The 14,700-nt window shown below is 34.0% G+C and overlaps 1 protein-coding gene across 4 annotated transcripts in view; it reads right to left on the bottom strand.

Moving 5' to 3' along the window:
• Positions 1-278: 278 nt before the first annotated feature.
• The window catches only part of NEK7 (NIMA related kinase 7), a 143,912-nt gene continuing 129,490 nt past the window's right edge, over positions 279-14,700 (bottom strand). For all 4 annotated transcript variants that reach the window (XM_079107475.1, XM_079107473.1, XM_079107472.1 and 1 more), the window contains one exon: positions 279-3,051. In XM_079107475.1, the coding sequence (XP_078963601.1) occupies positions 2,941-3,051 (111 nt within the window). In that variant the 3' untranslated portion in view covers positions 279-2,940. The remainder of the gene's footprint in view (positions 3,052-14,700) is intronic.

Raw genomic sequence — 14,700 nt, forward strand, 5'->3', positions numbered from 1 at the left:
GGCAACTGAATCCAGTTCTAAAGGTTTGAAGCAGGACGATTTTTAATAGAAAGCATTTCTTACAGATAGAAAATAAGGCAGTGAAGAGAATAGGAACATGTGAAGATGTGCCTTATAAAGCATATTCAAAAGCGACTCAGTCTGTTGGGGCTCTTACTCTTGACCATTTCAAGTCTTGGGCTTTTCCAAAATGGCCAAGTTAAGGATGTGCTTAAGAATTGATTTTTGTAGGATAAATGAATTAAGTAATGGTAGACTTTGGCAGAGGAAATCATAGATGCATAAATTATACAGCACTTATTTTTATTTTTATATATTAGCATATTATACAATTTTCAAAGCTAACAGTCTTCTTGTATGTGTATTCAAAGCATAACAAAATAAAAGTATTTCACAAAAGTCCATATTACAGTACTATTGAAATATGAGGCATAGGCTAATTATGTATTTATGGGTTATAAACAATACATTCATTTTAAAGATTAAACATTTAATGTGAATAATATTTTGGTTAAAATAAATATCATGGTAAATGTTAACGGCAACACCTGAAGTATATGAATACAAGAAAGGTGTTTTGTAATACACTACATAGAATGGTAGAGCATTCATGAAATGGCTGTATCTTACTAAATTTACAATCATTGCACATTGAGCACTTTATTTATACAATACCCTTCATTCACCATTCCTAAACCTCAGCATACAAAAGTTACTCCATGTCATCCCCTGAGTAACTGGTACCAATGTTTAAATAAGGTTTAGAATCAGATGTACCTTTCATTTTACTGCTTCTCAATTCAAATGTTTACCTTAATATAAAATTTACTTAATAATATTCATAGGTGATTAGAACTTGCAATCATCTTCATAATTCTTTGAAATTACCTTTTAAAATTAAATTTGATTTTGCCCAGTGGTTTCTTCAAGAAAAATATGAACTCTGGGATTTAAAAAAATATAACTGAAACAGAAGTTTCCACAAGTAGAAAATAATAACAAACTTTCCTGACCATCAAATTCTTCCCAGCTATTTTTTAGCAGATAGGTTCACTGAGAAGAAATCTTAAATCTTAAAAAGTCACTGTGAAGGGATTAAGCTAATGTTTGGATTCATGTATTCTTCAAGACTGCAAGGAGGAGAGGATCTGTTCTACCCAGAGACATTTCTCAATTATATTACATTAAAACAAATATGACACTAGTGGTCAATGAAACCACTTCTGTGCAGGCTTCTGGGGATAAACCTAGTGATGTACAGTGTAAATGCTATGAGTCATTAGAATCTGGGAAATACAATGCATCCAGCCCTCATTAAAAAGACCGACCAGGTTTCCTTTGCCTATTCCTAGAAAATATTATCCTTCAGATATAATATGCAATCTATTAAAGATTTCATACTTTTTTAACTGTACAAGTTCCTTGAAAATATTCAAATGAACCTAAGAAAACTACTATGGGGGGAAGCCAGCAGTTGTATTAGCTAAAGGCAGGTGTTTTCTGAACACAATGTTTTTGTGTTGGCAGGATATAATTCATTCGAAGGCTTTGTAGTCCTTTAAGAGTGACGGCCACTCAGTCTTTTGGCGTCAAAATCTGTAAGGAACTGGTTGCTACTAATATGAAGGCATTCGGGGAAAACATATCTCCATAACAGCATTTACTAAACTCTGTCCAATTCCTTGAACTACATTAAGCATTACCATCTCTCACCTTCATGCTGAATTACAGTACTCTGCTCAAGTTTCTCAAATGTTAATGTCATAATTCTGGCTGTAGTAATGGCCAATTTTCATTTCCTTAAACATTTCACTTGACAAGGTTAATTTAAAAACTATCAACATTCACAGGTACATTATAACACACATCCTTTCTTCCTCTAACAAGACAAAGTACATGTATACAAGGTGGCCCAAATTTTTAAGTTTTCAATACAAGGAATTGTTGGTATACCAAATATTTCTCAAAAGGGAATTATGTTCTCAGAACAATCTGAAACACTAATAGATAAAATGCACATAAAATATAAATAAAATACCTTGAATATAAAAATTTCTGAAGGGGACCAATCGGGACTTCAATAAAATCTATGAATAAAAACATATGCTTACATTATAGTGTACAATGAGTTAAAATGCCTTTAGATTTATAAAGAAACTGAAATATAGTACTGCAAAATTATTCAAAGAATATTTTTCAAATGTACAAATATTAAAAACACAAAAAAGCCTTGAGCAATGTGCAACTTTAAAAATTACTCACACCAGCCAAACAAATCCTTAACCACTTTTTAAATGGATTCATTTCTACCATTTTAATGCAGAGACTATCAAAGATACTAAAGCAAAACAAAGACTTTTCAGTGTCTGACTCACATTTCGTCCCCAAATCTTTTCACATTTAATAGTTGCATTTTGAAAGTCTAAGCTAAGAATTTTGAGTGTTTCTCATAGTCTGTCTATACTTATTAGAATTACATTTCTGAAAGTTACAATGCTAAGAACTAAAACATACTTCAAACATTAAAATCACAAAAGTTCACAATGGTGTTCATTTCAATATCTATAAATGACTAAAAACCACACAAGTCAAACATTCAGATACTTCTGATCAGGTTTCACACTTGTGCACCAAGCCTTCCTTCAATATTTGGCACTCACAGTCTAGCGACAGAAAACTCAATTCTAAAAGCCTTTAGCTATTAAAAACTATCATGTCTCGCTCACTTCCCTAACATGCATTTTGATTATCCTGAAGACATTTGGGTTATATAAAGGTGATTCAGATTGGTACAAAATGAAAGTTACATGAAAACTGGTTAAGGATTCAAAGCACATTAGCTCTGAAATATTAATCTTAACACCCAGACAAAAAGGGGAGGTATGATTTGCACAAAAATACTTAAAATTATTTTGGTTATATTCATGATCTTATGCACATTTAGCTGCTCGCAGTGCACGCATGCATCCTCTTTGCCACATCATAAACGTAGGTGATGTCTGGTCGCTTCTCTGGATCCGGGTTGATACACATATTGACTAACTGTCGTAGCTGCAAAGGAAGGAAAACGGCATGACACACTTAAACCAACTCCTTAGTTCATTTTAAAAGCTTCTGAATAAAAGTATCTTTTCTGATTACCCCTTCTAGAACTATATATGACTGCTATCAGTGATTTTACAATTAAGTGTTCTAAGTATATTCATTGGAGAGTATTAATGTCAAGAATTTTCCAGATTTTAAGATGTACCTTTTTTTTAGAAGTTTAATTGAAAGCAGCTGGGAAAGAACATTTTAAACTAAGGTTCGAAGCGAACTGTAGATATAAATATGTATTTGATCAATAACGTACTATATTAGCCTTTATTAAAGTTTAAATATTCATAAAAGGCAATAAGGGTAGATGTCCACCTCATACATTTATCATGAATCATTTCATGTAAGTGTATAAATGTCCTACAGTCTTTGAGAAAACATCCCTCTAAATTAAGGATAAGTAAACCACAAGCAAGGGAGGTTATAAATATTATTCCAATCCTTGAGGTTTATAGGAGAAAAAGTAAGGAAATAACTTCATTTCTGGTCCAGATCCACCAAGTAGGAGAACACAGAATTTTATTCTCAATTTTAATTGCCATCATTTTAGGAAACATTGTCTTATATATGACTTTCATATTCAGATTCTTCTGCCTCATGTGTTCATAGGAATAATTTAGACATTTTGAAAACCTTTATGCACTAACTCCTTTGGAAGTATATTAGCATTTAGTAAATTACTAAATTACCATAACTTTTTCATAGTCCTCAACTTCTACCACAAGACAATTTTCAACTAGAAGAAACAGAAGCAGCTGCTTTTGTGGGCTGACTTGGTTAGCGTCACTCTTGGGAGGACTCATGCTAGGAAAAGATCTTATTCGGAAAGAAGTATGCAAAGGAGCCTGCCAGATGAGGGGTTGGGTTTGGGTGAGGAGACAGTAAAGTGAGGTGGAAAACAATCTTGCTGAAGGCACTTTGCAACTCCATGCCCTTAGGGAAGTCTCTGGAGTTACATTTTTTCATCTGTTACCCAGTGAAGTTGGAGATGATGATCAATGAGAGTTCTCCAAGCTCTTATTCCTTAAGCTGTATAATTCTAGCAGAATAAAATTTAATGACTCAATGTTGACGGTGTGTGGAAATTCCATAACACTGGATGGCAAAATTGTATCTGAGAGGACTTGAAGATTTCAATTTATTTTCCTTGCAAAAGAGCATAACAGGGGCTGGGGTTGTAGCACAGTGGTGGAGCACTTGCCTAGCATGTGTGAAGCACTGGGTTTGATCCTCGGCACCACATACAAATAAATAAAAGTCCATTGACAACTAAAATATATATATATATATTTTTAAAAAGCATAGCAAAATGCAAGGCATTTTACTATGGTGATCTGGAAGAAATTAGGAAGAGGTTTCATTTTGCTGGTTTAAAACAAAATACAAGTACGTACCACTCAAACAGGAAATACATACTTACATATAAAAAGATAGTGTTCTAACACATCACCCAGCTGGTAGATGCTTTGTTTAGAGGTTTAAAATGATGAATCAGAAAGGATGGCAGGAAAGGACAAATGATGCAAAAATTCACTATTTAACCAAAATACAAGAAGATATGACACCTCTTTGTAACACTGCCACACCCTTTGAGCTAGTTCAGAAGTATTTCAGAATAGGGTAGAATTTCCAACCTACTGACAATGAATGACTAGCCCTAAGTTCTCCTGGCTTGAGCAAAAACAAACTGAGACTAGAGCCAGAATAATACAAGGCTGGCTGAAGATGGTGACTCTTGAGCTCTCCAAAGTAAAGGATAAGAACTATAAAGTCTTAAAAAGAAGAATAAAGTAAATGAAGGTAGTGGGGACACCAGCAAGCAGTTGAGAGGCAACTGCTCCTGAAGGATAGCCTATCAAGGAACCACAAGTAAATGAGTAACCCTTTGGTAGATGGAGCCAGAGCAACAGTTTGTTTTCCTTTCTCTGTTGGCTCAATCACCACCAAATATGAAATTTGTCATAAAGAGATTTTCCAGAGAAATTAGTGACAGCTCATATAAATTCAAATACATGAAATATAGAGTATGCATACCTCAACATATATATGAATCAAATTCGTTAATATTTTTCCTAAACTATTACTAAACTATGAAAAATCCTATAAAGTTAAAACATGCTTCGGCAATGACCCTTACTCACTTGCCATGCCAAGATATTTCTAGAGGATCTATGCCATAGGAGACACTGATGGAATAAATCAAAGTGCCCATCCCCAAAGGCAAGCTCATTGATCAGGAAGAGAGAATGACTTTTATTCTTAGGTGACACTTTCATCCTTCCTTTCTGCCCCACCCTTACTCTCCTTTCATTATTCATTTGTCCATTCAATAAATTTTTGGAATATTATATAGCATTTTATTAGGTGACAAGGAAGAAGTGATAAATGGATATGACACCTGCCCTTACAGAGTTTATAATCAAGTGAGAGGAGATAGAGCAAAGAAATGATAGTATGGAAATGGTATTTAATAAACTACAAATGATAATTATCTCAAGAAATATTTGTGAGACCAAGGTAAAAGATGGTGTGGCTGTGCCCAGAGAGGGAATAAACTTTTTCTGGGTTATTCCACTTCATTCACTGAGGACAGCGAGCTGACAGTGATCTCCATTCCTAGCACCTGTAACTGTCATCTTGAGGTACTTTGGCTCCCAACTTGGATGTCCCATTCAATACAAAAGTTTAATAACCTGGGCTTAATCTCTAATTTCATTTCAGTCTCAGCTTCCAAAAGCCATAGCCTGTTTAAAATGTCTGGTGTCCCATCAGAAATTTAAGTACCACCTGCTATCCTGCCAGGTCTCTTTTTTCCTTTCTCTGGCGTGGTTGTACTTTGATGGGATTTGAGATTATTTCTAAGTCCTTTCACCCTAGTCAATCCTCATTTTTTAGATTTGTCATTCATTTCTAGACCTCTAACTTCTTTGGCATTTCCTTCCTAGTTTCCTTCAGAGGTTTGCTTTTCTTGGAAGATCATTCTTGTGTGCCCCCAAAGTGTTTCTTTTTTTCCCCTCCAACTGATAGCTCTGCCTTCAGTGTTCTTCTAACCTATCACTGCCTAAATAGCAAAGCTGACTAACTTTCAACTATAAGCATTTCAACAGTTACCTGCTGCCCTCTGGAAAGTCTAAGACACCTAACGTGGAAAACCATAAGCTTCTAAAATCTTACCTTTCCAGCCTCACATCTAGCCCCCAACTCCTCCTCCCTTTCTCTAGCCCCACAGTATATTCTAACTATAATGAAGTACTTGCAGTTCTGTGATCATCAAAGTGTATCATGCCTCTACATCTTTATTTTGCTCCTCTGCTTACAATGCCTCCCTCAAAACCTTGTATCTCTCTTCTAAAGCCTTTCCTCACGACCCTATTTGCCGTAAGCATTCATTTCTACTTGGCCTCCATTGTACCTGTCACTCACTTGTGCTCACCGGCTTTTTAAATAACGGAGCAACTCTAACTTAGAGAAAAAGGAAAGGTTTTGTGAGTGGTATGAGCTGAAATCTGAAGCATGAATGTGATCTTAATTCATTAAAGGAGTGGAAAGAAATATAACAGGAAACAATGAACAAAGATGCTCGGCCAAAAGTATGAGGTGTATGACAGCAATGGTAACTACTTCTGAATGAAAAGGGAGCAACAGTGATGAAATAAGCTGAGGTCAAAAAGACTTAAGGATTTAGAATCCATTCATACTGGCAACCGGAAGTCGGTATTTAAGCCAGGCGTGAGAGAGGACTAGAGCTCTGCTTCAGTACAAAGAGAACAATGGCAGCAGAACAAGCCAATTAAGGTCCTCCAAGATTTCAGGCAAGAAATAATATTCATTGTAAGTTTTCACCTGGGCATCTGAAAGTGTGTTGTCATGAACAGAAGAGCATTTGAGGGAACATTCTGAGTTTTGAAGTTATCATATTTGAGATACTGATATTTGAGATTTGGGTAGAAACGAGTTCATGAATTTTTGGTTTCATTCTGTATCCATATTTAGATAACTAACGGTATATTTAAAGAGATTTATGACTTTACTATATCTCGATTTTGACGATAAAAGATGGCTCAAATGACATGTTAACCTATAAATTTTATGGTGTGAGGGCCTCTCAAATACTCATGTTAATATATTCTTGTTTAAGGGCAGGTATTCTTGATTTTAAAAACTATAAAGAATTTAACATTAAATCCTCCATATTCTTTGTACTGTGGATTGAACCCAGGGCCTCATATATGCTAGGCAAGCACTCTACTAATGACCAATATTTCCAACCCTTTGTACAATTTTATTTTCAGACAGGGTCTTACTTAGTTGCCAAGATGGACTCAAACTTGGAATCCTCCAATCTTACCTCCCAAGTCATTGATTTAGAGCATGTGTCATGATATGCAGCCTCTTTACAATGTCTCTGATGTCAATACTAAATAAACTTCCACAACAATTTCATTTTATAGAAACTAAGAACCACTTAAAAATGATAAAACTTCAATTGAAACCCTAGTCATTTGATTTTTAATGCATGTCTTATGCACTTGCCACAGTGAAAAAACTTCCCTTGCTTTTACTTGGTCTTCCGGTTTGACTACAGATTTGCATGCATGATTATCAGTAGGTAACATTAACTGGTTGAATTTCAACTGATCACAATAAAGAAATGTCATTTGGGTTCAAGTAGCATCTGAATTATTAGGTGGTCATCACAGAGTGGAGAAAGTAACATTTCAGGTAGTTTATTCCACTGAGAGATTGGTCTGACTTCCATTCAGTAAACACAGTGGTGAGATGCCTCAAATTTCATTAAAGGTGTCAACTGAACTTGTTCTTCGTTTCCCCTTAAGCAAATCAAAGTAAGATTCAGGTCCTTGTCAAAGAATATAAAACTTAGAACAGAGTCCCATGTGGTAGGGTCTAAAGTTTTGCTAAGAAAATTAAAATTTAGGAAGACCCTGTAATGGATATAGTTCACCATTACAGTTTGGGATGAGAAAGTCCTTTCTGCAGTATACAAGACTACATACGGGGGGGCACATCAGTTTCTAAAGCTGTTTTAATACTTGCTCTAGGATTTTAATAAACACCACTTAGGTGTTAGTATAAAAGTGCTGTGGAAGACACTGCTTGGAACATTACTTGGGATCCTTATATATTTCTATCATAATTTACTAGGAATAAAATTTAGTTTTAGCAGAGGAACTGGTACATTTCCTATGTAAAAACAATTTGCTATATTTTCCCTTGTGTTATGATAGAAAGGAAGCCGCCAAATAAACTCACCAAAAGCCCCTCTGTTAGCCATTAGGTTAGGCATATTTACATTCTTTTATTGTGGTTCTGAATTTGTATGTCTATTAAAAGCCAGTAAGTCATGTTTGTTGCTGTTATCTCAAATCATTTTTGAAAAAGTAGATTCCAAATTACACAAAGATTTTCAAATGTTGGGTTCTCAGTTTTAATGATCCAGACAGCTGTCCTAAAAATATGAATAGACTATTTAATGGGGGAAAGTGAGTTGCAGTAGTCCTTTGCCATAAGGAGGGAGAAAAATCAAATAATTTAACATTAACAACCATGGACTATTTTACATTTACAGCTTAAATTTGACTAAAAATGCAGATTCATATAGATCCATGAATAATTTTTTAGACTAGAAAGTTAGTCACTGACATCTTTGTTTTATAATGTACCCCAAAATTATATATTATTAGATGGTAGTTAACTGTACTCTTTCCATAATGAATAGGAAGATAAAATAATTATCTACACACCAGAAACTAGGAAGAATATTGGTAGAGTTGAAAACTAAAGGAAAACCAAAACCTTGAGCTTTGCCAGATAGTACTAGATTTTTTTTTTTTTTAATTTCTTTACAGACTGCATTTTGATTCATTGTACACAAATGGGGTACATCTTGTTCCATAGTTGTGCAGGAGCTGTTAAATACACATAACAGGTTGATACATTTAGTTTCTTAGGGGGCTCTTTTTGCAGCTGGTGGACACATCAGAGGCTGTTTCTTTGATTTAGATACTCCATAGAATCACATAGGTTTTTTTTAAACTCCAGTGGAACAGTGGTAATACAGTCCTCTGAACATTGTCAAATCAAAAGGCTACTCTTTATATTCTATCAGATAATGCTGGAACTTCAAATACATGCTGATAGAGCAAAGAGAACTATTTGCTCAAAGTTGATATTTATGAACCAGTCTGTGCATGTTTACATGATTAAACGTATTCGTTCTTCATAACTGTCTGGAGTGGGCATTACTATTACATAAAACTTTACAGAATACTAACCTTCCAAAGTTCACAAAAGCAGAAAGGGACGGGGCCTGATTTGAACAGAGCAACCTAGCTTCAGAGCCTAGATTTTCAAATAACTGTAAGTAAGAACATTCCTCTGGAAGTTTAACAATCTGCAGGTTTCCTAATGTCCACCTCTCCATAAAGGTGAGGTGACCTTCCAAACAAAGGACTGCCAGCTCTAACACAAGTTACTCTGGTTTCTAAAATTAATGAATTTGCCTTCATATTTCACAATTCTATTTGGATCAAATCACAAACCAATAAATTTTGTCTATGGCTTAAACACTCATGAGATGTGGACCTACTTTATCTTATGGGATGCTCTTAAATGATGACACAAACATGTTCAGATAGATATTGTGACCAGAGTGACAATTTGGTATCTCCAACTTGTTCATCAAAAGTGGCAGTAACTTCCTCCAAACAAAATTTACTTGAGTTTTAACTTGAATAGTTTCCTCATTCCAAATCATAAATTCACAAAGAAGTGGCTGGGGGTGTTACCCAACGATAGCACACCTGCCTAGAATTCAGGAAACATGAGTTTTGTGCCCATTACTGCAAAAACAACAAAAAACAGTGAGTGACCTGATATAAAAGTTGACTTAGTTCTATAATTTTAAAACTTCCTGTAGACCTCTGAAGGAAGTTAATTTAAAAATTTTTAACAGTTGTTCAATACTTTGCCAATGATTCTAAGTGTTACATTATTAACAAAAATGTCAAGATAATCCTGTTCTTTGTCAGGCTTCTATTTCTAACAGAGGCAACCATTTGCTCAAATAAAAATTATATGCTGGAATTGAGGAAGGTAACTTTCTATTTTAAATTTTAGAAATCCATGATCAGTAGATATAAAATACTATTTAGCTTGCATTATTTTCTACTTGTGTGTAAAATATGTACTGTTGCTTTGTTAAAAATAAAGGGTCTAATATGCAAAAGCCTTTAAAACATTGGATAAAAATTTTTAAAAAGCAACATAGAAGCATTTAAATGTGCAAAAGCATATAAACTAAGAATAAAATAAATTCTCCATACCATTTCTAAAGGATTACAAAGTCATAAGCCATATAGAAATTAATTTTATGAAGTAGGAATACTAACAATTTTGATCTATGTATTTCCAGAGAAATATCAAAGCGAATAGGTTGAAACCAGAACTATTAAAAAGAGTGTAACATTCATTGTTGTCAGGGTGATAACCCAATTACAGATCAAGTTCAGTCACGTACAGGTAATAACAATAGGGCTCTTTGTGCATTATAGCTTTAGGTCACTAACACAATTCTCAATAGAATAATAAAGTCTAGTGCTATTTGTACTGTTTCTTTTTCACCCCTATCTTAATCCCTCTGAGACCAATTATGTTATATCAGCCTCCCAGATATACCCAATTTCCATCTACCCAAGGACACATTTTAGGACCCCAAAGTGGGCCTAATACATTAAAGTACACTATATTTTGGAGCTTTAAATATATTTATACAAAATGATGAGGCGTATCCAACTTGTATACCACTGTCACTAGTGATTGACTTGGGGGCAGAGGGAAACAAAGAGTAACATAGATATAAGGTACTGTAATGTCTATATTTCACAACTGAGGATCATTCAGTGCCTTTTAAAAACGGAAAGTCTTACAGAAAGTTACATGGTCTTTTAGTATCCCATAGGATATGTGAAATATAGGGCATGATTTTGGATTTATGTCTTCAAGGAGCAAGTCTCTGGGTGTTACTTCAGAAGCATAGGTGAACAAAGAGGCTGCTTAAATATGTTTTTAAAATAATGCAATGTTCAAAGCTTAAGGATCTAGTCTCACATGGCAACTTTCAGTAAGGTAGCCAATTGATAATTACACCCAAGAATATCAAACTTAAGAATGCTAGTTTTGATAAATGGTATGATTTTAATGTATCTCTACATTTTAAAGTAAAACATTCTCACCACTTGGCATTTGACTATATACTTATAGGGACCATAGAAATTCAAACTGATTTACCTTCGAATATTATTTGTGTCACATAATGTCCTTAAATATTCTTAGAACCAGATATTAGAATTGTCAACACCAATTTAAGTAACACAGGTAAATTTCTAACAACAGCTCTGGGGACTTGATAAAGTTCTATTAAAATCTGAGTCAGGCAACTATAAAAGAGAAATATTCAGATTGCTCTAATGAACAAGTTTTATAAACTTTAAGACATGCAAAAATAATCTGACACTTTGATCTTGTTTTCTTTCTTATTTACATAAAGCAGCTTTTTTTTGTGAGCCAAAACAAAGGTCATGTTTTTTGTTCATTGACTCAGCTTTCTTAAAAATCGTCAACATATCCTGAATTTTAAAAATGAGGAATTATTAATGTTAGGTTAAAAATCAGTTATAATTTTATTTTCCTTAATGATGACCATTGGGGAAAGTATAAGTAGTATGACCAATGACACTTTTTGCTTAGCACATTATTGATACATCTGCTATCTTGAGATGTATATAGTAGACTTACTAATATGCAAAATTTTTACCTTCCACAATTCCTCCTTTCAATGTTATGTGGGCCCTGAGTTATCAAGGCTAGAGGAGTATTCTGAGTAAATACTTGACTGTATTTCTACCCTCCAACATGGCACCCTTCTAGTGAGGGAGATTTCAGTTAAATACAGTGAAGGGGTGAAAACAGAGAAGAGAAAATGAAAGAAGTGATAAGTCTCAGAAATCATGAAATGCACAGCCATAAGCAGCTGAGTACTTGCTGTCTTGTGTGCTCCTGTTGTAGGTGGTGGCAGGGAGAGGAGCCCCTGGACTCTAGTTTTCACTCTCAACATTGTCTAAATCTCTACTTTCTCAGATGTGAAATGGAAATAAGGCCATTTAACAAAAGTTGTTAAATGGATTAAAGAAAAAGGTGATTTTAGAAGTTTAAAAAAAATCAGCATTTATGAAAGTCACAGAGATACTTATTCTCCAATAAGTATCTGAAATAATTTGGTTCACTAATTTAAAATATTCATATATAATCAGGCCTAGGAAAAACACATTTTACAGCTTGTATTAAGTTTTAAATACTCTGGAAAATCAAGACTTTTTTCTCAAGAACAAAGAAAATGATGCTGCAAATTCTTACACATTTGAGAAAAGTAACAGAGAACACACTGTTAGGTTGCACTGCTAAACTATTTCAGGAAAGGCCAGAAAGAAAGAAAGACAGGAAGAAAGAAAGAAAACTGAGGGCTAAAGCAAAGTAGCTTTGTTCATTTTCTGCTAGTTCTTAGAATACAATCTTTCAAGTTAATGTTTCAATTTTCATATTTGAGATAGTTCCATTAATTGATTTAATACTTTCTAGCTGTGAGCTAAAGGTTTAAAGTTATAAAAGAGTCATTTAATGTAAAATGAAAGACACCAATATAACTGATCACCTGGCTAATCTGATCCCAAATCATATTTGGTTTCTTCACTTATAAAAAACAGCTTTGCTAAACTAGCAAGATTTCAAAAATATAAACATCAGCCATAGCAATTGGTTCAGCTCAGAAAGCACTGTTGCAACATGGTACACTTTATTGAATAGGTTTGACCATCTTTCCAATGTTTTATAGGGGTTACATTTCTTTCACACTCAATTTTTAAGTCTTCAATTTAATATTTGCTTCCTCTACTTTTTCTAACCAACACCAAATCTTCCCACTTCTACCTCTTATACTTTCACCTGCAATCTTGTTCCTTTTAGAACTTCCTTCCAAACCTATCTGTTCAAACCTAAAATGAACAATCTAAAAGCAACTACTGAGGCATAATTCTATTCAGCCTTTGCATCTAATCTGAGTTTTTAATAAACAAGAATTTGGTTCTATATACTCTGATATGAATGCTCAGATTTTAAAGAAAATCTTAAACTTTCACTTATTTTCCAAAATACCAATATCAATATTCAAATTTTTTACAGTCTCGTGATATTTACTAAACACATAATTTGAATATTCCAGTGTCTCCCAAAGAAATACTAAAACTGAAGGAAAACAGCTTCTTATTTCAGAAATGTTGCTACTTACATACAAGAATCAAAACTACATAGGGAGTAATATCAATGAAAGAAAACTCACATCTTCTGTCCTATTTTAGGAGTAATTGTCTACCTTACTAGATAATTCTTTGGAGAAGTTTCTCTCATTTGTTCATCAGTGAGTAGGTAGGTCATGGATTCTGTTAAGTTTATTCCTTTAATCTCATCTATTCATCAATGAGTCAATCATCAAACCTTTTAAAATCATCAGTTCCTAGAGATATATAAATAAGGAGAGTCACTGCTCCTCAGGAGCAGAAGATTGACAAGAAGCAACCACCATACGTGAGTGCCAAGGGAGAGAGAAAGGGCCCAAGGAAAACCATACAGGAGATGATGACTAAGCTACACTATGTCTTAAAGAGAAGGAATTCACTTGGTAAAGATCAGGAAGCTCTTCAGAAAGAGAAAATGGCATCTGTAAAAAACATGAAAATTCATGGAGCTTCCAACAGAACTTGCACTGGTAAAGTCAAAGAAGAGTGTCTCGGAATCATTTAATCTTGAGAGCTAAGTCCCAGTCAGATTACAATCAGTCTACTGAATTCCTTATACATGGCAAATGTTTACTATCACCACTAATATAAATTGACACATATCTAAGGGAAGGCTATGCTTTCAACCGAAGATTTCTGTTAAGTATAGTAATTCCCCACTGATACATGAATGAGATTGTTATTGGAAAAAAATAAGCAAAAACATTTCAGTAAGCCACCAAATATACATTTCCTAATACCATTTGTGTTGTGTAAACTGAAGTATATAAATCTAGAAACCCTAACTGGATGCATACAAAAACTAGTAATTCAAAAGGAAAGATGTGAGACTTATTTTCCTGAAGAATACTCATTTATTTTAATGCTTAATAGCACCTGTGTTTCAGAATATCACAACAGAAATGTTAAAAAATTGCATGCTTTTTTAACAGCCATTCCATTTAGAAGAACTCTGTTTAGAAACCTTGTAGAGTTCCTTGGGATTCCTATCAATCGAGTCTGAAGACTGATATAGCTGGTATTATTATGAAATATATCCTTCAAATCTTTCTTGGACAGGAATCTTAAAATCTTAGCAATGGATAAGTAAATATGGTAAACTTATGCATATTTTGTAAATTTGCTTATATATTTTTTTCCAACAGTTTTATCATTTGTGCCACAAAATTGACAATGAACTTGTCTTTTACTTAAAAGTTTGTTGTTGAAAACCTTCGTATTTCACTTTTCACCAGCT

Source organism: Sciurus vulgaris (assembly GCF_902686455.1).
Source record: "Sciurus vulgaris genome assembly, chromosome: 12".
In the NCBI taxonomy this organism is placed as follows: domain Eukaryota; kingdom Metazoa; phylum Chordata; class Mammalia; order Rodentia; family Sciuridae; genus Sciurus; species Sciurus vulgaris.